The 24,276-nt window shown below is 39.3% G+C and overlaps 2 protein-coding genes across 2 annotated transcripts; both read left to right on the forward strand.

The window, feature by feature from the left end:
* Positions 1–8,316: 8,316 nt before the first annotated feature.
* Positions 8,317–9,255, forward strand: LOC123635807 (olfactory receptor 7D4-like). The gene has a single exon (XM_045548348.1). It carries the CDS (start codon positions 8,317–8,319, stop codon positions 9,253–9,255), a length of 939 nt encoding a protein of 312 aa, XP_045404304.1.
* An 11,663-nt stretch (positions 9,256–20,918) lies between these two features.
* Positions 20,919–21,857, forward strand: LOC123635815 (olfactory receptor 7D4-like). The gene has a single exon (XM_045548358.1). The coding sequence runs from the start codon at positions 20,919–20,921 to the stop codon at positions 21,855–21,857; it is 939 nt and encodes a 312-aa protein (XP_045404314.1).
* Positions 21,858–24,276: the final 2,419 nt, after the last annotated feature.

Consider the following 24,276-nt stretch of genomic DNA (forward strand, 5'->3'; position numbering starts at 1 on the left):
CAATTTTTCCCCATTCAGTATGATGTTGGCTGTGGGTTTGTCATATATGGCTTGTATTATTTTTAGGTAGGTCCCATTTATGCCTATGTTGTTAAGTGTTTTTATCATAAAAGGGTGTTGAATTTTGTCAAATGCTTTTTCTGCATCTATTGAGAGGATCATATGGTCTTTATTTTTGCTTCTATTTATGTGGTTAATTACATTTATAGATTTTCGTATGTTGAACCACCCCTGCATCTCTGGGATGAAGCCTACTTGGTCGTGATGAATTATTTTTTTAATCAGCACTTGGATACGATTTGCTAGAATTTTATTGAGAATTTTTGCATCTACGTTCATGAGAGAAATTGGTCTGTAGTTTTCTTTTTTTGTTGCATCCTTTCCTGGTTTTGGTATCAATGTTATATTGGCTTGGTAGAATGTGTTGGGGAGAATTCCATCCTTCTCAATATTGAAGAATAGTTTATGTAGGATGGGCACCAGTTCATCTTTGTATGTATGGTAAAATTCAGGTGTGAACCCATCTGGACCAGGGCTTTTCTTTTTGGGAAGGTTTTTTATTGCTGTTTCAATTTCAGTTCTTGATATTGGTCTATTCAGGAATTCTATTTCTTCCTGATTGAGCTTGGGAAGGCTGTGTGTTTCTAAAAATTTGTCCATTTCCTCCTCATTTTCCAATTTGTGTGCATAAAGATTTTTGTAATATTCATAGATAATGTCATGTATCTCTGTGGCTTCGGTTGTGATTTCTCCTTTCATGTTCCTGATGGAAGTTATTAAAGATTTTTCTTTTCTGCTCTTGGTTAGTCTAGCCAGTGGTGTGTCTATTTTATTTATCTTTTCAAAGAACCAACTTTTTGTTTTATTAATTTCCCTTATAGTATTTTTGTTGTCTTTTTCATTTAATTCTGATTTGATCTTAACAATTTCTCGCCTTCTGCTGGGTTTGGGGTCAGTCTGTTCTTCTTTCTCCAGCTCTTTGAGTCTATTCATTAAGTTGTCTATTTGTAAGTTGTCTGTCTTTTTGAAATAAGCATTTATGGAAATGAATTTTCCTCTCAGGACTGCTTTAGCTGCATCCCATAGATTTTGATAAGTTGTGTCACCTTTGTCGTTTAATTCAAAGAATGTTTTGATTTCTGACTTAATTTCTTCTTTTATAAAATTGTTATTCAGAAGAAGGTTGTTTAGCTTCCATGACCTTGAGTAGGAATGAGAGTTCCTGTTAGGGTTCATTATTACTTTTATTCCATTGTGGTCTGAGAAGATGCAGGGTATGATTTCTATTTTTTTAATTTTTTTAAGACTTGCTTTATGGCCTAGGATATGGTCAATCTTAGAGAATGTTCCGTGAGCCGATGAGAAGAATGTATATTCAGTGGATTTAGGGTAGAATGTCCTGTAGATGTCAGTCAGGCCCATTTGTTCTAGCCTTCTGTTTAAGTCTACTATGTCTTTGCTTATTTTCTGCTTGGAGGATCTGTCCTGTGCTGTCAGTGGGGTGTTAAAGTCTCCAACTATTAAAGTGTTGTTGTCTATCATTTGGTTTAGATCGAGTAGGATTTGCTTTATGAATCTGGGTGCACCTAGATTGGGTGTATATATATTAAGTATGGTTATGTCTTCTTGTTGAATTGTGCCTTTCACCAGTATGTAGTAACCGTCTTTGTCTTTTATTACTTTTGTTGGTTTAAAGACTAAGTTATTGGAAATTAAAACTGCCACACCAGCTTTCTTTTGGCTACCATTTGCTTGAAATATCAAGTTCCATCCTTTTATTTTCAGTCTAAATGCATCTTTGCCGGTTAAGTGTGTTTCCTGAAGGCAGCAGATACTTGGTTTGTGTTTTTTTATCCATTGGCCCAGTCTATGTCTCTTGAGTGGGGAATTCAGGCCATTGACATTTAGTGAGAGAACTGATAATTGGGACAGATTTCTGTTTATCTTATTGGGTAGAACTTCTTTTCTATGTTTTCTCTCTTGAGCCATTGTGGTGGCTAGAATTTGATCTTTAGTTCTTGGGTGGCTTTACATTCGTGGGCCTTTGTTGTGATGATCCGTGTGTAACTCTCTTTTGAGTACTTCTTGGAGGGGTGGTCTTGTCTTGGTGAATTCCCTCAGTCCTTGTTTATCTGAGAATGTCTTAATTTCTCCTTCATATAGAAAGCTTAGCTTAGCTGGGTACAAGATTCTAGGCTGGGCATTATTCTGTTTCAGAAGAGTAAGAATGGGGCCCCAACTTCTTCTTGCTTGTAAAGTTTCATTTGAGAAATCTGGCGTAATTCTAATGGGTCTCCCTTTGTATGTTACTTGTTTCTTTCTCCTTACAGCTCGAAGAAGTGTCTCTTTAGTGGATATTTTGGTCAGTCTGACGACTACGTGGCGTGGTGTTTTCCTATTTGCTATGAATCTACCAGGGGTTCTTTGAGCTTCTTGAACCTGTATATCTAAAGTTTTAGCAAGGCCTGGGAAATTTTCTTCTATTATGTCTTCAAATAGTTTATCCAGCCCTTGCTTATTATCTTCTTCACCTTCAGGGATGCCTATAACTCTCACATTAGGTTTCTTCACATAATCCCACATTTCTTGAAGACTCTGATCTTTTTTCTTATTTCTTTGCTCTATCTCTGTGACTGTCTTATTTAATTGGAAAGAGTTATCTTCGATTTCTGAGATTCTGTCTTCTATTTGATCTACCCTGTTCTTGAGACTTTCCACTGTGTTTTGTAGCTCCCTGAATAAATCCCTCATTTCTAGGAGTTCAGTTTGGTTTTTTTTCAATACGTCTATTTCTTTAGTGAATTTTTCTTCCAAATCCTGGAATTTTTTTGCGGTTTCTTTGCGGTGGATATCAATTTTTTCTTGTATATCATTCAGCTTATTTATAACCCAAGACTGAAATTCTTCGGGTAACATGTTGGTATTCTGAAACTGGCTTGTGCCAATTGGAGGAGAGTTGGTATTTCTCTTTGGGGGCGAGGTTTCCGTTTGGTTTTTTGTGCTCCCCATATTTTTCCGCTGAGCCCTTCCCATCTGGCTCTATCGTTAGATCTTTTCTCACAGCTTTAGTCTAGTTAACAGCACGTCTTGTACTCTGTTCTTAGGCTGTGGAACAGTCTAGGAATGTTGCTTCCTTTATCTATAGGGGGAGACTGTTGTGTGCTGTTTAGAGTTTCTTTTTTCTATCTCAGTTGGGGGACTGCTTCTGATGGGTCCACCCCCAGAGGGTTGGCTTGACCTAAGACCAGTTTGGCAAGTTAAATCACTGTGTTGTGGACTTTCAGTTAGTAGGCAGGATTCACACTATTTGCAAGCAGAAAGCCTCTTCTCCCTCTCTTTTTCTTTCCCTTCCTTCTTCTTTTTCTTTTTTTTTCTTCTCCCTCCTTCCTCTTTCTTCCCTTCCTCTCTCTTCCTCTTCCTTCTTCTTCCCCCCCTGACTTTTGGTTCTTCCTCTGGATGTGTGGTTTCTGTCTCTTTCTGCAGGAAAGACACTGGCTAGGCGGAGGAGGCGGTGCCCTCACTCCCTCAGTGCCCCAGCTGCTGCAGCTCCCACGGGCAAGGGTCTACACTGTCCCAGTGTTCCCAAGGTCCAGGCTCCACACTCTTGCGTCTGGGGAAGCACTCAGTGTTCACACCTGGGAAGGGGACCTGGAGAGGGTCTATGGATCAGGGGATGGAGCCTCCTGGGGAGCCGCCTGGCACCCTATGGCTCTGCAGCAGTTAGACCTTGGCCCTCACAATTGCTGCTGCCCACCCGCAGTTCGCTGGTACTGGGGGGCAATATTCAGGGACCAATAGGAATCAGACCTGGGGGTCTGGAGCACTCAGGAGTATACAGTAGCTCTTGGGCTGGAGGGCCACCGGAAAGGAAAAAAGAAAAAAAAGAAAAAAAAAAAAAGAGAGAGAGAGAAACAGTATGAATAACAAGGAGAATAAAGAGAAAACAAGAAAGAAAAGAGAAAGAAAGAAAGAAAGAGGGAAATAAAATAAAAAAAAAAAAAAAAAAGAAAGAAAAAATCTCGCTTTAATATTTCACACTCGCGGCCCCTCGCCTCGGCGCAGGCCCGCGTCTGTCCCTTTAAGAGATAGGGCGCCGGAGCGCCGCCAGAGGCTTAGCTGTGGGAACCAAGATGGCGACCGCGCATCCGCCGGTTGCAGGCGCCCGGGGAGAGCGTTCAGAGCTCGGCAGGCGCCAGGGCCCACAGTAGCTCCCCAGCCGGAGAGCTGCCGTGGGGGCAGAAAAAAGCAAAAAAAGTCCCGCTTTAATATTTCACGCTCACGGCCCCTCGCTTCGGCGCAGGCCCGCGTCTGTCCCTTTAAGAGGTAGGGCTCCAGAGACGCGTCAGAGGCTTAGCTGTGGGAACCAAGATGGCGACCGCGCATCCGCCGGTTGCAGGCGCCCGGGGAGAGCGTTCAGAGCTTGGCAGGCGCCAGGGCCCACAGCAGCTCCCCAGCCGGAGAGCTGCCGTAGGGGCAAAAAAAAAAAAAAAAAAGCAAAAAAGTCCCGCTTTAATATTTCACGCTCGCGGCCCCTCGCTTCAGCTCAGGCCCGCGTCTGTCCCTTTAAGAGATAGGGCTCCAGAGATGCGTCAGAGGCTTAGCTGTGGGAACCAAGATGGCGACCGCGCATCCGCCGGTTGCAGGCGCCCGGAGAGAGCGTTCAGAGCTCGGCAGGCGCCAGGGCCCACTTGGGACTTTTAAATGAAAGCAAAGGAAGAAGAATTTCTCCTTAGAGGAAATAAATCCAATTTCCCTTACTGTTATCTCTGGAGACACAAAATTGACTGGAAACTTTCCATTCTGCTGTCTTCTTTGTATGCCATGGGAGCTGAATTGTTTGAAGAGTGGAAATGCAATAGAATAATTTATTTAATGAGGTACTCTGGGAATTCAACCTTGAGACAATAGAAATGTTAAAAATGTTACTGCCTCTCACCTGTAATTCTCCGATCACAACCTACACTAAAACACAATTAGGCTTCCCAGGAACAGATCTTGGCGAAGAGAAAGCATCAGTGATATCCATCAGAGAGAGTCGGAGTGACACAATAAGGGCTAGTGGGGTAAGAAGGAAAAGAGGAACGAGTGTGCTGGGCTTTATCTCTAGAATAACGAGAATGGGACAATCCTATATTTATTTATGAGATGCACATCAAGAAAGAGCAGGTGAAGTCCTTATATTTTGAAGGTAATTTAGTTTCCACCAACACTAGTCTTTTCCAGCTCTCACTGTTTGATTTTCTTTCTTTCTGGAATCTAGAATCTCCTTCCAATAAGAGTTAGAAACAGACATTTCTTGCATACTTCATTTTCCAGGCATTCTTCATAGCCTCTCTACTCTCTCCCAAATATTGCAGATTCCTGTTACATTTCCTGTATCCAATTATTTATTCATTAACTGCTTATGGAAAACCTATATGTATGAGGTATTATTTTGTTCTTAATTTGATCGATTTTCTAATTGACTAAACTATTATTGCTGGCAGGTTTGACTTACTGAAATCACTGAATAGTTCTATATTGTATCATCACGATTTTTTCATTTCAATGTATACAACATCATGAATATAATATACTTACTTCTGACAGTTAGCATTGAGGCTAATTTCTTTCTTCAATTTTACTAATCTGTTTACATTTTCAGGATAATATCAAATAATTGATGTTGAAGTAGTCTGCCTTCACCTAATCATAAATTTAACACAAATGGTTTGATATATTAATGTATAATGTCCTGTTGGCTATAGTTTTCAAACAACCACAGGGTTAAGAAGTTATCCTCATTCCTCTGTGTGTGTATCTGCAGGTTCTCTGCCCTGGCTGCTAACCACAGAAATGGCTATTCCATATTCTCAAATATATTTTTTCCACTGTGATTGTGAATCTCTTCATGAACCTACGTTTGTGATGTACTATGTTAACAAACATCCTAACACGAACCCAGTTTCCCATTCCTAGAATAGGTATTACTTGCTCATCATCTATTATTCCTTTAAAATTGACATGAATGAATTTTATTTACCCTCACTATTCAATTTTGAGTCTACATTCAGGCATGAGATGAGCTCCAAGATTTCTGTTTTGTGTCATTGTTGACACATTTGAACTCACTCATTATTATACATGCAACATTTGTGTTTCTTGAGCCTCTACAATATTACAGGCACCAAATAGATCTACATCCATAGAAAGAAAAATAAGAAGAAAAAAACAGTCATGGCCTCAGAACCACAAGTAAACATAAAATTACTGACATGAGATGCACATCAAGAAGGAGCAGAGGATGCTCTGTTGTGGACCCACAAACTCTGTCTTCCTTGCTCTCCATCTCACTGGTCCCTCAAATTCCTGTTGTAACTCACTGAGCCATATGCCATCTAGCATTCTGTTCTCTCATCCTAGAAAGTTTATTGCTTTCTTATTTCTCCTGATTAACAATGACCCATCTTTCTTTTCTCAGCTCAAATATTCCTATTTCAAAGAAGTCCCACCTACGCAGCTTCCCACACTAGATTGGTCCTCCATGACTTTTTCTGTCTTTAATTCAAGAAACTTCTCTATACATTAGTAACATGAACTCTTTTTCTATTGGGGAGAATGTTTTGTAAACATTTATTTTAAAATCTCAAATGTGGCTTTCAATTTTTCTAGGATGATTAGATTTATGTAGGTTCTTAATATTTCTGATCCAATCTATCAATTATGTATGTTGGTGATTAACTTTGCTGATTTTTTTTTTTTTTTTTTTGAGACAGAGTCTCGCTCTGTTGCCCGGGCTAAAGTGAGTGCCGTGGCGTCAGCCTAGCTCACAGCAACCTCAAACTCCTGGGCTCAAGCAATCCTCCTGCCTCAGCCTCCCCAGTAGCTGGGGCTACAGGCATGCGCCACCATGCCCAGCTAATTTTTTCTATAGATATTTTTAGCTGTCCATATAATTTGTTTCTATTTTTAGTAGAGACAGGATCTTGCTCTTGCTCAGGCTGGTCTCGAACTCCTGACCTCGAGCAATCCACCCGCCTCGGCCTCCCAGAGTGCTAGGATTACAGGCGTGAGCCACCGCGCCCGGCCAACTTTGCTGATTTTAATACATCTCCAACTGAGAGCATACACACATGGGCACCCTACTTGACACACACCTTGGATTTTACTTTAATGTTTTTGTGTGCTTTTATTTCCTTCTTTTATTTATATATGCAGTCCACTTGGTTTTTCCTCTTCTTGGGAGAATTCACCTGGCAGGCATGCTCTGAAAGCAGGAGACATGAGGATTTTCACTAATTAGAAGTCCTATATGGTGGTCAAAAGAGGTAACAGCCCTATTGTATTTATAATGATCAGAATTACATCCTTGTGATTGCCCCACATATGAGGGATATTGATAAATGAAAGGCATGTCAGACTGATTTACTAAAATATTTAATAACAGAAGCTCACATTTTTGAAATGTCCATTGTATGCCCCAGGAAACACAGTAGAAAAATGACATGCAGCATCTCATTGAATTTCACTCCTCCATTCATGTAGGGAATATTTACTATTCCTACTGTAGAGGTGAGGGATCTGCAGCTAAGAGTTTAGATAACTTTCTCAAGGTCACACAGTAGTAAATTGGTGGGTCAAAATTCTATTTCAGAAGGTCTGACTTAAGAAAATCCTTTGCACATCTCAGCTCTATACTGCACCTTGGGAGACGTATATATCCAAAATAATTTTGATACAAGGAGGAATTTTATAATAATAATAATAAAGACAGCTATTATTTATTGAGACTTAATGTATCAAAGGAATTTTTAAACCTCACAAACAAGAAACTACTGATAACCAGAATTTTAGAAAGAAAATAAGACACTGAAAGTTTATTTTCACATCACTAGCTGAATAGAGTCACAGAATACAAGTTGTCAGAGGTGACAATCCGTTCCTTAATACATTGTAGAGCTTTAGAATGAAGAAAGTATGGAAATTATCACAAACAGACATGCCATGTCTTAAATTATTTGGAAAACTCATTTCAAAGACAGAATTAGTTAATGCCCATAGGTTCAGGCAGGAGAATTAAAAATGAGTGAGTAGATGGTAAACTAGAGATATTGATGCTAAATTAAAGGAAGTCTGAACATCTCTACTCTTTAAAGTGGCAATGGGCTACCAGTTCCCTAAATGATTCCCTGTCTTTGGAAAGACTCTACTGCATGTGAAGGATGCCCATCCAAGGGTAATACCATACTGTGACACCATAATATGATAACTGAGGTGTCAGGTGGCTGTTGATTGAAAGTTGCTTTTTCTTCCTTCCCCAGCAGACACACCAGCTACATGGAACCACAAAACCACACGGAAGTATCAGAATTTCTCCTCTTGGGTCTCTCAGAAGATTCTGAATTACAACTCCTTCTCTTTGGACTGTTCCTGTCCATGTACCTGGTCACAGTGGTCGGGAACCTGCTCATCATCCTGGTCATCATCTCTGACGCCCATCTCCACACCCCCATGTACTTCTTCCTCTCCAACCTGTCCTTTGTTGACATTTGTTTTATATCCACCACCATCCCAAAGATGCTGGTGAACATCGATGCACACAGTAAAGACATATCCTACACAGGGTGCATCACTCAGGTGTATTTTTTTACGGTTTTTATTGGACTGGATAATTTCCTCCTGACCGTGATGGCCTATGACCGGTTTGTGGCCATCTGCCACCCCCTGCACTACACAGTCATCATGAACCCCTGCCTCTGTGCTCTGCTGGTTCTGATGTCTTGGTTCATCATGTCCCTGGTTGTCCTGGTTCACGTCCTACTGATAAGGAGGCTGACATTCCCCAGGGCCACAGAAATCCCACATTTCTTCTGTGAGTTGGCTCAGATTCTAAAAGTAGCCCCCTCTGATAACTTCATCAATAACATCTACTTGTACATGTCAACTGTGTTGCTGGGTGTGTTTCCCATCACAGGGATTCTTTACTCCTACTCTAAAATTGTCTCCTCCTTAATGAACATGTCCTCCACTGCAAGGAAGAATAAAGCATTTTCCACCTGTGGGTCTCACCTCTGTGTGGTCTGCTTGTTCTATGGAACAGGACTTGGGGTCTACCTCAGTTCTGCTGTGACCCCTTCTTCCCAGAGCAGCGCCATTGCCTCACTGATGTACGCAGTGGTCACCCCCATGCTGAACCCATTCATCTACAGCCTGAGGAACAAGGACGTGAAGGGGGCCCTGGGAAGACTGCTCAGCACGGCAGCCTCTTGCCTGTGACAGACACATCGGTGGTTCAGAACTAAGTGCACATTGTGGGCCTCGAAGGCAAATGTGAATTTAAATATCCTGGCTCTCTTCCTCCTTTAAATAACATGTTTCTTTTGTTTATTCCAAAAGCACCTATGAATCTGTTTTTATATGTTTTTGTGGGTGTTTTTCCCTCAACAACTTCCTTCACAATTTCTTTTTGACTTTTCTCCCATAAATTTGAGCCTTAAAGTTCTAATTTTCATCAGTTTTCTTACAGCCATTCGTGAGATTTCTAACTTGAAATTTAAAACACTTTTCATATCAAGTGCTCACATGGTTTCCTCAAAAGTGATCCTCTTGCATGTTACTGTTCTCAACCTCAATTTGGTTGTGCTCTAGCTCTTGATGGAAAAAATGTCATAAAAACTCTACAATACTAGTCAAGCTCTTACTCTACCAGGGCTCTGCATGTTGGTTTACATGTGTGAATTTTATTGTGAAAATGTGTGCATGAGATATGGTTTCTCATGCACCCTATTGGTCAAATGAAGACTGAGTTAAGGTGGGCTAAGTCCTGGCAACATGACGATGAGTCCACATGCCTAACTTTGCTGTTCTGCATTTCCCAAGAACAGTGAAGGGATTTTCAACACGAATGCTGAAATCTAGATTTGAAAGCAGTTTCATTCATAAGATTCACAGTGACGTACTACCTAGGATAACTCGGAGATGTAGCTTCCTTCTTTGTGATCCCTGCCTTTTCCTTCCTTCCTTATTTCCTACTATCCTAACTTCCTTTCTTCTTTCGTTCTCTCATCTCTCATTCCTTTTCTTCCCTTCCTCTTGGTGATTTTAATGGCTAATGTTAACTTGCTCCATTCCATTTTATGATTGAGTAATATTCCACTGTATAATAAACCCCAAGTTTTTTATCTATTTATTCATAAATGGATATTTCCATGATTTCCATCTTTGGGACATTGTGAAGAGTATGTAAATTTATTTGCTTGATATTCATTTTCACCATTTGGAGAATATACCTAATCATCCAACTGCTGGGTCATATGTTAATTACATGTTTAACTTTTGGAGGAAGTGCCATATCGTGTGTCATAGCAGTTGGCACTTTTTACCTCTCAGCAATGTTTTAGTGCTCCTCTATCTTCATATCCTTTCCAACACTTGTTATTTTCCTTCTTAAAAAAGACTATATCCTCTTGTTGGGTGTTAAATGGCATCTTTTTGTGTTTTTAATTTGCATTTCCCTAATGACAAATTGGCCATCCGTTTGAGTGTTTGTTGGCAATTTGTGTATCTTCAGAGGAGAGATGTCTTTTCAAGTCTGTGCTCATTTTTAATTGTGTAGTTTCTACTTTTGTTTCCGATTGTCCTAGTTCTTTATAAATTCTGGATAATTTGACCCTTATCAGATACATGTTGTGCAAATATTTCCCCCAGTCTGGGTGCTATCTTGTCATTTTTTTCATGTATAAATGTATTATTTTTAAATGTACTCATCACCATGTACAATAAATCTCTTGAAATTATTTCTTCAGTGTATAGGAAATTTTGTGTCTTTTGACCAGTATCTCTGCAATCCCTTCACCTCACATCTTCTGTTACCCACCATTTTTCTGTGTGCTTCTATGAGCTGGACTTTTGTAGATTCCACATATGAGAGAGTTCATCCTGTGTGTGTCCATCTAGCCTATCTCATTTCACTTTACACGTGGTCCTCCAGGTTGATCAATGTGGAGCAAATAACAGATTTCCCTCTTCTAAAAGGCTGAAGATTGTGTATATACACACCACATTTCCTTTATCCATTCTAACAGGATATTTTATAGTGCTTTTAATTTACATTCCTGATGGTTGGTGATACTGAACTTTTTTTCATATACCTGTTGTCCATTTGTATATTTCTTCTCCTCTGCCTGCTTCTCCTCTTCCTCCTCCTCCTCCTCCTCCTTTGCTTTTGGTTTCAGGAATGGGTAGAGATGTGTATCTTCTTTTCAGCAATGTCTCTTCAGCTCTTTTGCCTACTGTATAATTGAGTTATTTGTTTCTTCACTATTCAGTGCCTGCATTCCATAAATTTTGGATATTTGCTCCTTATCTGATACATGCTTTGCAAATACATTACTCCATTTCATAGGATGGATGTCCCTTCACTTTGAAGACAACTTGGATAAACCTTGAAAACACATGAACTGACAAAAGCAAGACACAAAAGGCAACATAGTATATGATTGTATGATTCCATTTCTATGGAGTGTCCAAAATAGAAAAGCCACTAGGGACATAAGATAGATTAGTGGTTGCCTAGGGTAGGGAGAAAAGGAGACAATGGGATATGACTGCTATTGGGTGCCATGTTTCCTTGGTGATGATGAAAATATTCCATGACTTGATCAAGATGATGGTTGCACAACTCTGTGAATGTACAAAGAAGCATCGAACTGTTTGCTTTAAACAGCTGTATTTTATGGTATGTCAATCAAGCCGCTAAAAAAAAAAAAACATATTGACTCTTCTTGTCTGCTGATCTGTGGACCTCAGGACTCTAAAACACCCTGGCAGGAAGTATAGCTGAGTGTTAAATGGGGCCTTCACTATTAAAATGTTCCTTGCAAGAGTGAAGAGCTTCTGAGGACCAGGACTTTTGCCCTGTCTCTAGAAGAGCCATCCCTTTAGGAGTCAAGACATCTAAACCAAGAGAAGCCAGATATGCAGAGTCAAGAAGCACAAACTCCCTAAGCAGCTCCCTGGGAGGAATGTTAGGCAAGGACATTTATGATTCCAACCCTTGCTTTCTGGGCCCATGTGTTCTGTATATCACGTTATAATACATTATGATATTTGTTTGATTGACAGTATATATTACCTCCTGCAAATTTTGTAGGGGGTATTTCCTGTGTGTTCCAATGACTGCATTTATTATATTTATTCTCTTTGACCTTAAACAAGTCCCCATATCTTCCATTCAGGACATTTTTGTAAAAATGTCCAATAGTCCATACCGTCCTTAGGTTTTCCTTTATTTCTCTTCTTCCCTTCATTGAAAAGCTGTATAACCTGTGTGTATTTGCCACCTATATTTCCCCAATCCTCACTCTTCAACCCACTATACCTTGATTATTATTAGTCTGTCTTTCTATTTAGAGGTAATAAATGGAGCCACAGGCCAAACGTGGTGGCTCACATCTGTAACCCTAGCACTCTGGGAGGATCGCTTGAGCTCAGGTGTTCAGGACCAGCTTGAGCTCAGGCGTTCAGGACCAGCTTGAGCTCAGGCGTTCAGGACCAGCCTGAGCAAGAGCAAGAGCCATCTCTACTAAAAACAGAAAAATTAGATGGGTGTCGTGGTGCACCTGTAGTCCCAACTACTCAGGAGGCTGAGGCAGCAGGATCACATGAGCCCAAGCGTTTGAGGTTGCAGTGAGCTGTGATGATGCCATGGCACTCTCTCTACCCAGAGAGACAGAGCAAGATTCTGTCTCAAAAATAATAAATAAATAAATAAAGCCCTAATATCAACAAAGGTTCCCATGTCTCCAGCAAATGTCAAAGGAGATTTTCCTTTCCCGATTTTGTTAGTCTTTTCGCAGAAGAAATATTGCTCCCAAATTTGCTTCCCTGAAGAAGGACTTCTTTGGAGGAGAATGGTGGTTGCCTGGGACTGGGGAGGAGACAATGGGAAGATAGTTGACAAACCTTATAGGGTTTTAGATATGCATGAGAAATAAGTCCTGGAGATCTACTACACAGTTTGGTGCTTATTGCTAATAATCATTTATTGTATATTGAAAATTTGCTAAAATGCAAATTCTATGTTAAATGTGATTATCACATATTAAAATATTTAGGCAATTGAAGGAAATTTTGGGAGGTCATTGACATGTCTTTGGCCTCATGGTGGTGATGGATTCATGGATATATGCATATCCCCAAACTAATCAAGTTGTACACATTACATATGTACAGCTTTTTACATTTCAATCATACCTTCATAAAGTAGTTTAAATATTAAGAAAAAAAATTAAAAAGAAAGGACCTGTTTGCCTCTATAACATTGTGGACACCAAGAACTCCACAAAATCTCCAAACTTTCCTCAACCGTGGCACATCACAGAGAGACAATGCCTGAATTTGGTTGCTTATAGAAATTAAACTTTCTGGAAGGGGAAACCTTGGGACTTTTAAATCAAAGGAAGAACAGTTTATCCCTTGGGGGAAATAAATCTGCCTTCCTCTATGCTGTCCCTGTCCACAAAACATTGACTGAAAACTTTCCCTTCTGCTTTCTTCTTTGTGTCCCAAGGGGGCTGAAGATTTTGGAGAGTGGAAAGACAATGGAACAATTCATTTAATGAGTTGCTCTGGGAATTCAACCCTGGGGACACTAGAAATATGAAACCTGCCCCTGCTGCCCTACACTTGTAATTTCCTGATTCCAGACTACATTAAAACCCAATTGAGATTCCCAGGGACAGATTTTGGGGAAGCAAAAGTTTCAGTGATATTCACAAGAGAATAAGAGTGACACAATGAGGGCTAGTGGGGTAAGAAGGAAAAGAGGAGAGTGTGTGATGGGCTTTATCTCTAGAACAAGGAGATAGGGACAGTCTTATATTTATTTATTCTATGCAGGTGGAAGTCCTTTTACTTTGAAGGTAATTTAGTTTCCACCGAGACTAGTCTTTTCCAGCTCTCATTGTGTTTGCTTTCCTTTCTTTCTGGAATCTAGAATCTCTTTCCAGTAAGAGCTAGAAATAGACATTTCTTGCATACTTCATTTTCTGGGCAGCCTTCAAAGTTTCTCCACTCTCTCCCAAATATTTTAGATTCCTGTTACATTTCCTGTCTCTAATCATTTATTCATTAACTACTCACAGAAGACTGACTATGCATCAGGTATTGAATATTTTCTTCTTAATAGATCAGATTTTCCAATTCACATAACTATTATTGCTGGCAGGTGTGAATTACTGAAATCACTGAATATTTCTATGTTCTTGTTGTCATCATTACTTTTTCATTTCTATGTCTACAATATAATGCATATAACATACTTAGTTCTTGCAGGCCAATTTCTTTTTTCCATTTTATCAATATCTGAAAGTCCATGAGAATATCGAATCATTAACGTTGGAGTAGTCTGCTTTCTTCTGATCATAAATTAAACACAAATGTTCTAGCATGTTAATGTAGAATATCGTGTTATCTGTGATTTTGAAACAATCATTGTCTACAAGGTTAAGAAGTTGTCCTCATTTTTCTGTGTGCATATCTGCAGATTCTCTGCCCTGGCTGCTAACCACAGAAATAGCTATTCATATTCTCAAATATATTTTCTGCACTGTGATTGTGAATCTCTTCATGACCTATGTTTGTGATGTACTATGTTAACAAATATCCTAACACAAACCCACTTTCCCATTCCTAGAATAGGTATTACTTGCTCATCATCTATTATTCCTTTAAAATCAACATGAATGCATTTTATTTATCCTCACTATTCAATTTAGAGTCTACATTCAGGCATGGGATGAGCTTCAAGATTTCTGTTTTGTGTCACTATTGACACGTTTGGTCTCACTCATTGTTATACATGCAACATTTGTGTTTCTTGAGCCTCTACAATATGACAGGTACCAAGTAAATCTACATCCCTGGAAAGAAAAAAAATGAGAAAAAAAGTCACAACCTCAGAACCACAAACAAACATAAAATTACTGAGATGAGGTGCACATCAAGAAATTGCAGAGGATGCTCTGTTGTGGGACCCAAAAATTCTGTCTTCCTGACTCTCCTTCCTTGCTCTCTGTCTCACTGGTCCCTCAAATTCCTGTTGAAACTCACTGAGCCATATGCCATCTAGCATTCTGTTCTCTCATCCTAGAAAGTTTATTCCTTTCTTACTTTTCCTGATTAACAATGACCCATCTTTCTTTTCTCAGCTCAAATATTCCTATTTCAGAGAAGTCCCACCTATGCAACTTCCCACACTAGATTGATCCTGAATGATTTTTTTCTGTCTTATTTAAGAAACTGCTATATGCATTAGTAACACGAGTTCTTTTTCTATTGTGGAGAATGTAAAGATGCATATTTAAATGTCAAAATTGGCTTTTAATTTTTCTATGGTGATTAGATTTATGTAAGTTTTGAATATTTTCAATCCAATCTATGGACTATATATGCTGGTGATTAACTTTACTGATTTTAATACATCTCCAACTGAAAGCATACCCACATGGGCACCCAACTTGACACACACCTTGGATTTTATTTTAATATTTTTGTGTCCTTTTATTTCCTTCTTTTATTTATATACGCAGTCCACTTGCTTTTTCCTCATCTTGGGAGAATTCACCTGGCAGGGGTGCTCTGAAAGTAGGAGACATAAGCATCTACACTAATCAGAAGTCCTGTATGCCTGTCAAAGGAGGTAAGAGTCTACGGCCATACCACACTGAATGTGCCCAATCTCATCTGATCTCAGAAATTAAGCAGAGTTGGGCCTGGTTAGTGCTTTGATGGGAGAAAAGGGGTAAGAGACCTGATATATTTATAACGACTGAGAATTACATCCTTATGGTTGCTCCGTTTATTGATAAATGATGGGCATGCAAGAAAGATTCATTGTCATGGTAATAACAGACTCTCACAATTTTGAATTGTCCATTTGTATGTCCCAGGTCTCATGGTAGATAATGATATGCATCCTCTTGTTCAATTTTACCCTTCAATAACTATAGGGCATATTTACTACTCCCACAGTAGTGGGGACGTATCTACAGCTAATAATTTAAATAACTTTCTGCGGGTCACAACATAGTAACTTGGTGGATCAATATTTCTATTGCTGGAAGACTGACACAATAAAACACTGTCTTCATTATCTCTATACTGTATTTTGCAATAGTTACATATCCAAAATATTATCCTAAAAGGAGGACTTTAGTGGTAATAATGACAAATATTATTCATTGAGACTATTTGTACACAAAAGTATTTTTTTTTGAAAATTGAATATTTATTTTATTTTTTTATTTTTTATTTTTTATTTCAGCTCTTCATGGGGGTACAAAAGCTCAAGTTGTATACATTGTCCGTGTCCCACCCATCCCCCTGAGTCAGAGCCTCAAGCGTGTCCATTCTCCAGACAGTGCGCCTGGCATTCAACATGTAGTCATAACTCCATCCCCTCCCCCCCCACCTCCCCGAGTCAGTACCCTCAAGCATGACCATTCCCCAGATGGTGCGCAACGCACTCATCATGTAGGCATACATCCATCTCCTCCCCCCACTCCCCATCTCAGTCTGATATCCAATTGGTATCCTTCCCCGATGTGCATTTAGGTGATGATCAGGGAAACCAATTTTCTGGTGAGTACATGTGATGCTTGTTTTTCCATTCTTTGGATACTTCACTTAATATGATGGATTCCAACTCTCTCCAGGAGAACCAAAGAGATGTCTTATCATTGTTATTTCTTATAGCTGAGTAATACTCCATGGTATACATATACCACAGTTTACTAATCCATTCGCGGATTGATGGGCACTTGGGTTGTTTCCACATCTTTGCGATTGTGAATTGTGCTGCTATAAACATTCGGGTACAGGTGTCTTTGTTATAGAATGACTTTTATTCTTCTGGGTATATGCCCAATAATGGGATTGCTGGATCAAATGGTAGGTCTACTTGAATCTGTTTAAGGTATCTCCATAATGCTTTCCACAGGGGTTGCACTAGTTTGCATTCCCACCAGCAGTGTATGAGTGTTCCTGTCTCTCCGCATCCACGCCAACATGTGTTGTTTTGGGATTATGGATAAAGGCCATTCTCACCGGAGTTAAGTGGTATCTCATTGTGGTTTTGATTTGCATTTCCCTGATGATTAGGGATGTTGAGCATTTTTTCATATGTTTGTTAGCCATTCTTATATCTTCTTTTGAAAAATTTCTATTCATGTCATTTGCCCACTTTTTGATAGGAATGTTTGATTTTTTCTTGCTGATTTTCCTGAGTTCTAAATAGATTCTTGTTATCAGTCTTTTATCTGGTGTGTAGTATGCAAAAATTTTTTCCCATTCTGTAGGCTGTCTGTTTATTTTCGTGACTATTTCTTTGGCTGTGCAGAAGCTTTTTAATTTGGTCAGGTCCCATTCATTTATTTTTGTTGTTGCTGTGATTGCCTTAGGGGTTTTCTTCATAAATTCTTTGCCTAGACCAATGTCTGTAAGAGTCTTTCCTAAATTTTCTCCTAGAATTCTAATCGTTTCCCATTTAAGGTTTAAATCTGTTATCCACCGTGATTTGATTTTTGTGAGAGGTGAAATCTGTGGGTCCTGTTTCAGTCTTCTACATGTGGCTATCCAGTTTTCCCATCACCATTTATTGAATAGGGATTTTTGTTCCCAGGGTATGTTTTTGTCTATTTTGTCAAAGATTAGATGGCTATATGAGGATAGTTTTATATTTGGGTTTTCTGTTCTGTTCCACTGGTCTGTGTCCCTGCCCTTGTGCCAATACCAGGCAGTTTTAAGAACCACAACCTTGTAGTATAGTTTAAAGTCTGGCAAATTAATACCTCCCATTTTGTTTTTATTGCTTAAAATTGCTTTTGCTATACGGGATCTTCCCTGATTCCATACAAAGTGTATAATTATTTTTTCTAAATCTGTGAAAAATGATGTTAGTAATTTAATAGGAATTTCATTGAATCTATAGATTACTTTGGGTAGTATAGACATTTTAACAATGTTGATTCTTCCAATCCACGAGCATGGTATGGTTTTCCACCTATTTACGTGTTCTGCAATTTCCTTCCTTAGTGTTTCATAGTTCTCTCTATAGAGACCTTTACGTCTTTAGTTAAATATATTCCTAGATATTTTATTTTCTTTGTTGCTATTTTGAAGGGTATTGAGTCCTTAATTTGGTTCTCCGATTGAATGTTATTGGCATATATGAATGCCTCTGATTTGTGCGTATTGATTTTGTAACCTGAGACTTTACTAAATTCATTAATTAATTCCAGGAGTCTCTTGGTTGAGTCCCTGGAGTTTTCCAGATACAACATCATATCATCAGTGAAGAGTGAGAGTTTGATCTCTTCTGTCCCTATTTGGACACCCTTGATTCTGTTCTCTTGCCTGATAGCTCTTCAATTAAATGACAAAAGAGACACAATATATCAAAATCTATGGGACATAGCTAAAGCAGTCCTGAGAGGAAAATTCATTTCCATAAATGCCTATTTCAAAAAGACAGAAAACTTACAAATAGACAACTTAATGAATAGACTCAAAGAGCTGGAGAAAGAAGAACAGACTGACCCCAAACCCAGCAGAAGGCGAGAAATTATTAAGATCAAATCAGAATTAAATGAAAAGGACAACAAAAATACTATAAGGGAAATTAATAAAACGAAAAGTTGGTTCTTTGAAAAGATAAATAAAATAGACACACCACTGGCTACACTAAGCAAGGGCAGAAAAAAAAATCTCTAATAACTTCCATCAGGAACATGAAAGGAGAAATCACGACCGATGCCACAGAGATACATGACATCATCTATGAATTTTACAAAAATCTTTATGCACACAAATTGGAAAATGAGGAGGAAATGGACAAATTTTTAGAAACACACCCTTCCCAAGCTCAATCAGGAAGAAATAGAATTCCTGAATAGACCAATATCAAGAAATGAAATTGAAACAGCAATAAAAAACCTTCCCAAAAAGAAAAGCCCTGGTCCAGGTGGGTTCACACCCAAATTTTACCATACATACAAAGATGAACTGGTGCCCCTCCTACATAAACTATTCTCCAATATCGAGAAGGATGGAATTCTCCCCAACACATTTTACCAAGCCAATATAACATTGATACCCAAACCAAAAAAGGATGCAACAAAAAAAGAAAACTACAGGCCAATTTCTCTCATGAACATAGATGCAAAAATTCTCAATAAAATACTAGCAAATCGTATCCAAGTGCTTATTAAAAAAATAATTCATCATGACCAAGTAGGCTTCATCCCAGAGATGCCCGGGTGGTTCAACATACGCAAATCTATAAATGTAATTCACCACATAAATAGAAGCAAAAATAAAGATCATATGATCCTCTCAATAGATCCAGAAAAAGCATTTGACAAAATTCAACACCCTTTTATGATAAGAACGCTTAACAAAATATGCATAAATGGGACCTACCTAAAAATGATACAAGCCATATATGACAAACCCACAGCCAACATCATACTGAACGGAGAAAAATTGAAAGCATTCCCACTCAGAACTGGAACCAGACAAGGCTGCCCACTGTCCCCATTAATTTTCAACATAGTATTGGAAGTCCTCACAAAAGTATTTTTAATCCTCACAAGCAAGGTAATACTAATAATCACATTTTCAGAACAAAAATAAGACACTACAAGGTAACTGTCCTATGAATAGGAAATATCAAGTCACAGAAACAAAAGTTCATTTGAAACTCCAGGTGCTAATCACTACTGTACACCCATTAGAATGAAGGCAGAATGGGTATTCTCAAGAAAAGACAGGATATATCTTCAATAATTTGGAAGGATTCTATCAAAGAAATTAGTTATGCACATAGGTTCAGATATGAGAATGAAAACCTGTAAGAAGATGATAAAATGGAGAGATTTCTGCTAAATGGAAGGAAGTCTAAACACTCTACACATGTAAAATATAAATGGGCTACCCCTATGTTCGCGAATCACAATTTTTTTTCAGCTCTTCATTGGGGTACAAAAGCTCAGGCTATATACATTGTCCATGTCCCGCGCATCCCCCTGAGTCAGAGACTCAAGCGTATCCATTCTCCACAGTGCGCCTGGCACTCACCGTGTAGTCATACCTCCATCCCCTCCCCCCCACCTCCCTGAGTCAGCACCTTCAAGCATGACCATTCCCCAGACGGTGCGCAACACACTCATCATGTAGGCATACACCCATCCCCTCCCTCCAACCCCTGTCTCAGTCTGATATCCAATTGGTATCCTTCCCCGATGTGCATTTAGGTGATGATCAGGGAAACCATTTTCTGGTGAGTACATGTGATGCTTGTTTTTCCATTCTTTGGATACTTCACTTAATATAATGGGTTCCAGCTCTCTCCAGGAGAACCAAAGAGATGTCGTATCACTGTTAATTTCTTATAGCTGAGTAATACTCCATGGTATACATATACCACAGTTTACTAATCTATTCGTGGATTGATGGGCACTTGGGTAAGGATGGCCTTTATCAAAAAATCCCCAAACAACACATGTTGGCATGGATGCGGAGAGACAGGAACACTCATACACTGCTGGTGGGACTGCAAACTAGTGTAACCCCTGTGGAAAGCATTATGGAGATACCTTAAACAGATTCAAGTAGACCTACCATTTGATCCAGCAATCCCATTATTGGGCATATACCCAGAAGAACAAAAGTCCTTCTATAACAAAGATACCTGTACCCGAATGTTTATAGTAGCACAATTCACAATTGCAAAGATGTGGGAATCACAATTTTTGAAAGTACTCTACCAGGTGTAAACAGCGTCCATCCAAGGGTGACACTGTAATGTGATAACTAGCTGAGATGCCAGTTGTCTTTTCTTGAAATGTTCCATTTCCCTTTTCCCCAGTGGACAGCAGTATATGGCAGCAGAAAACCACACAGATATATCAGAATTTCTCCTCTTGGGTCTCTCAGATGATCCTGCACTTCAGCTCCTTATCTACGGGTTCTTCCTGTCCATGTACCTGGTCATGGTGCTCGGGAACCTGCTCATCATCCTGGCCATCATATCTGATGCCTACCTGCACACCCCCATGTACTTCTTCCTCTCCAACCTGTCCTTTGTTGACTTCTGTTTCACCTCCACTACCGTCCCAAATATGCTGGTGAACATTGAAACACACAGCAAGGACATCTCCTACATGGAATGCCTCACTCAGATGTATTTCTTCATGATGTTAGGTAGACTGGATAACTTCCTCCTGACCGTGATGGCCTATGACCGGTTTGTGCCCATCTGCCACCCCCTGCACTACACAGTCATCATGAACCCCCGCCTCTGTGGCCTCCTGGTTCTCATGTCTTGGTTCACCATGACTCTGGTTGCACTAGTTAATAGTCTACTTATATTAAGGCTGAGTTTCTCCTTAGAAACTGAAATCCCACATTTCTTCTGTGACCTGGCTCAGATTCTCAAGGTGGCCCACTCTGATACCCTCATCAATAACATCTGCTTGTACGTGTTGACTGTGTTACTGGGAGTGTTTCCTGTCATGGGGATCCTCTTCTTCTACTCTAAAATTGTCTCCTGCTTAATGAGCATGTCCTCCACTGCAGGCAAGACTAAAGCATTTTCCACCTGTGGGTCTCACCTCTGTGTGGTCTGGTTGTTCTATGGAACAGGAGTTGGGGTCTACCTCAGTTCTGCTGTGACCCCTTCTTCCCAAAGCAGTGCCATTGCCTCGGTGATGTACACGGTGGTCACCTCCATGCTGAACCCTTTCATCTACAGCCTGAGGAACAAGGACATGAAGGGGGCCCTGGGAAGACTGCTCAGCATGGCAGCCTCTTGCCTGTGACGGACACATCATCAGTTCAGAACTTAGTGGACATTGTGGGCCTTGAAGGCAAATGTGAATTTAAATGTCCTAGCTATATTCCTCCTTTAAATAACACGTTTCTTTTGTTCATTTCCAAAGCACTTATGAGTCTGTTTTTATATGTTTTTGTGGTTGTTTTGCCCTCAACAACTTCCTCCATAATTTCTTTTTAACTTCTCTACCCTAAACCTGAGCCGTCAAGCTTTAATTTTCATCAGTTTTCTTACAGCCATTCCTGAGATTTCTAACTTGACATTTAAAGCACATTTCCTGTCAAGCACTCACATGGTTTCCTCAAAAGTGATCCTCTTGCATGTTACTGTTCTTCACCTCAGTTTGCTTATGCTCTTGCACTTGATGGAAGACATGTAATAAAAATCCTACAATACTAGTCAAGCTCTTACTCTTCCAGGGTGCTGCATGTTGCTTTATGTGTGTGAATTTTATTGTGAAAATGTGTCCTTGAGATATGGTTTTTCATGCACCCCATTGGTTAAAGGAAGACTGAGTTAAGATGGGCTAAGTCCTGGCAGCATGACAATGAGTCTACACGCCTAACTTTGCTGTTGGACATTTAGCAAGAACAGTGATGGGATTTTCAACACCAATGCTGGAACCTAGATTTGAAAGCAGGTTCATTCCTATGATTCACAGTGATGTACTACCGAGGATAACTCAGAGATGTTGCTTCCTTCTTTGTGATCCCTGCCTTTCCCTTTCTTCCTTCCTTCCTTATTTCCTACTATCCTTCCTTCCTTCTTTGTTCTCTACTATCCTTCCTTCCTTTCTTCCTTCTTTCTCTCATCTCTCATCCCTTTTCTTCCCTTCCTCTTGGTTGTTTTAATAGTTAATATTAACTTGTTCCATTCCATTTTACTGTTGAGTAATATTCCACTGTATAATAATATTCCAAGTTGTTTATCTATTTATTCATTAATGGATATTTGCATGATTTCAATCTTTGGGCCTTTGTGAAGAGTATGTAAATTTATTTGCTTTTTACTTATTTTCACCTATTTGGAGAATATACCTAGCAGCCCACCTGCTGGGTCATATGTTAATTACATGTTTAACTTTTGGACGAAGTGACATATTGTGCATCGTAGCAGCCAGTACTTTTTACCTCTCAGCAATGTTTAGTGCCCCTCTGTCTTCATATCCTTTCCAACACTTGTTATTTTCCTTCTTAAAAAAGACTATATCCTCTTATTAGGTGTTAAGTGGCATCTTTTTGTGTTTTTAATTTGCATTTCCCTAATTACTAATCGGCTATCCGTTTGAGTGTTTGTTGGCAATTTGTGTATCTTCAGAGGAGAGATGTCTTTTCAAGTCTGTGCTCACTTTTAATTGTGTAGTCTGTACTTTTGTTTTTGACTTGTCTTAGTTCTTGATAAATTCTGGATATTTTGACCCTTATAAGATATATGTTGTGCTAATATTTCTCCCAGTCTGGATGTTATCTTGTCATTTTTTTCACATATAAAATGTACTGTATTTAACTATACTCATCACCACCTGTAATAGATCTCTTGAAATTATTTCTTCGGAATATATGAAATTTTGTGTCCTTTGACCAATATCTACCCAATCCCTTCACGTTGCATCCTGTGGTAACCGTGATTATTATGTCTGCTTCTATGAGCTGGATTTTGTAGATTCCACATATGGCAGAGTTAATCCTGTGTTGGTCCATCTAGCCTACTTTATTTCACTGTACATGTGGTCCTCCACGTTGATCAACGTGAAGCAAATAACAGATTTCCTTCTTAATGGCTGAACACTGTGTATATATACACCACATTTTCTTTATCCATTCTAACAGGTGTGAGGTGATATTCTATAGTGCTTTTAATTTACATTCCTGATGGTTGATGATGCTGATCTTTTTTTCATATACCTGTTGTCCATTTGTATGTCTCTCCTCCTCCTCCTTCTCCTCCTCCTCCTCCTCCTTCTTCTCTTTGGGTTTCTGGAATGGGAAGAGATGTGTATCTTCTTTTCAGCAATGTCTCTTCAGATCTTTTGCCTACTTTTTAATTGAGTTATTTGTTTCTTCACTATTGAGTTGACCGAGTTCCATAAATTTTGCATATTTGCTCCTGATCAGATACATACTTCGCAAATACATTATTCCATTCCATAGGATATCCCTTCACTTTGGAGACAACTTGGAGAAACCTTGGAAACATATGAACTGACAAAAGCAAGACACAAAAGGCAACATAGTATATGATTGTATGATTCCATTTATATGGAGTGTCCAAAATAGAAAAGCCACTAGGGACATAAAATAGATTAGTGGTTGCCTAGGGTATGGAGAAAGGAAGACAATGGGATATGACTGCTATTGGGTGCCATGTTTCCTTGATGATGATGAAAATATTCTATGATTTGATCA

Source organism: Lemur catta, chromosome 1 (genome assembly GCF_020740605.2).
Source record: "Lemur catta isolate mLemCat1 chromosome 1, mLemCat1.pri, whole genome shotgun sequence".
In the NCBI taxonomy this organism is placed as follows: domain Eukaryota; kingdom Metazoa; phylum Chordata; class Mammalia; order Primates; family Lemuridae; genus Lemur; species Lemur catta.

Bases quoted from the DNA above. Each gene is read 5' to 3' on its own strand.
- LOC123635807 (XM_045548348.1), top strand. From the start codon at position 8,317: ATGGAACCACAAAACCACACGGAAGTATCAGAATTTCTCCTCTTGGGT.
- LOC123635815 (XM_045548358.1), top strand. From the start codon at position 20,919: ATGGCAGCAGAAAACCACACAGATATATCAGAATTTCTCCTCTTGGGT.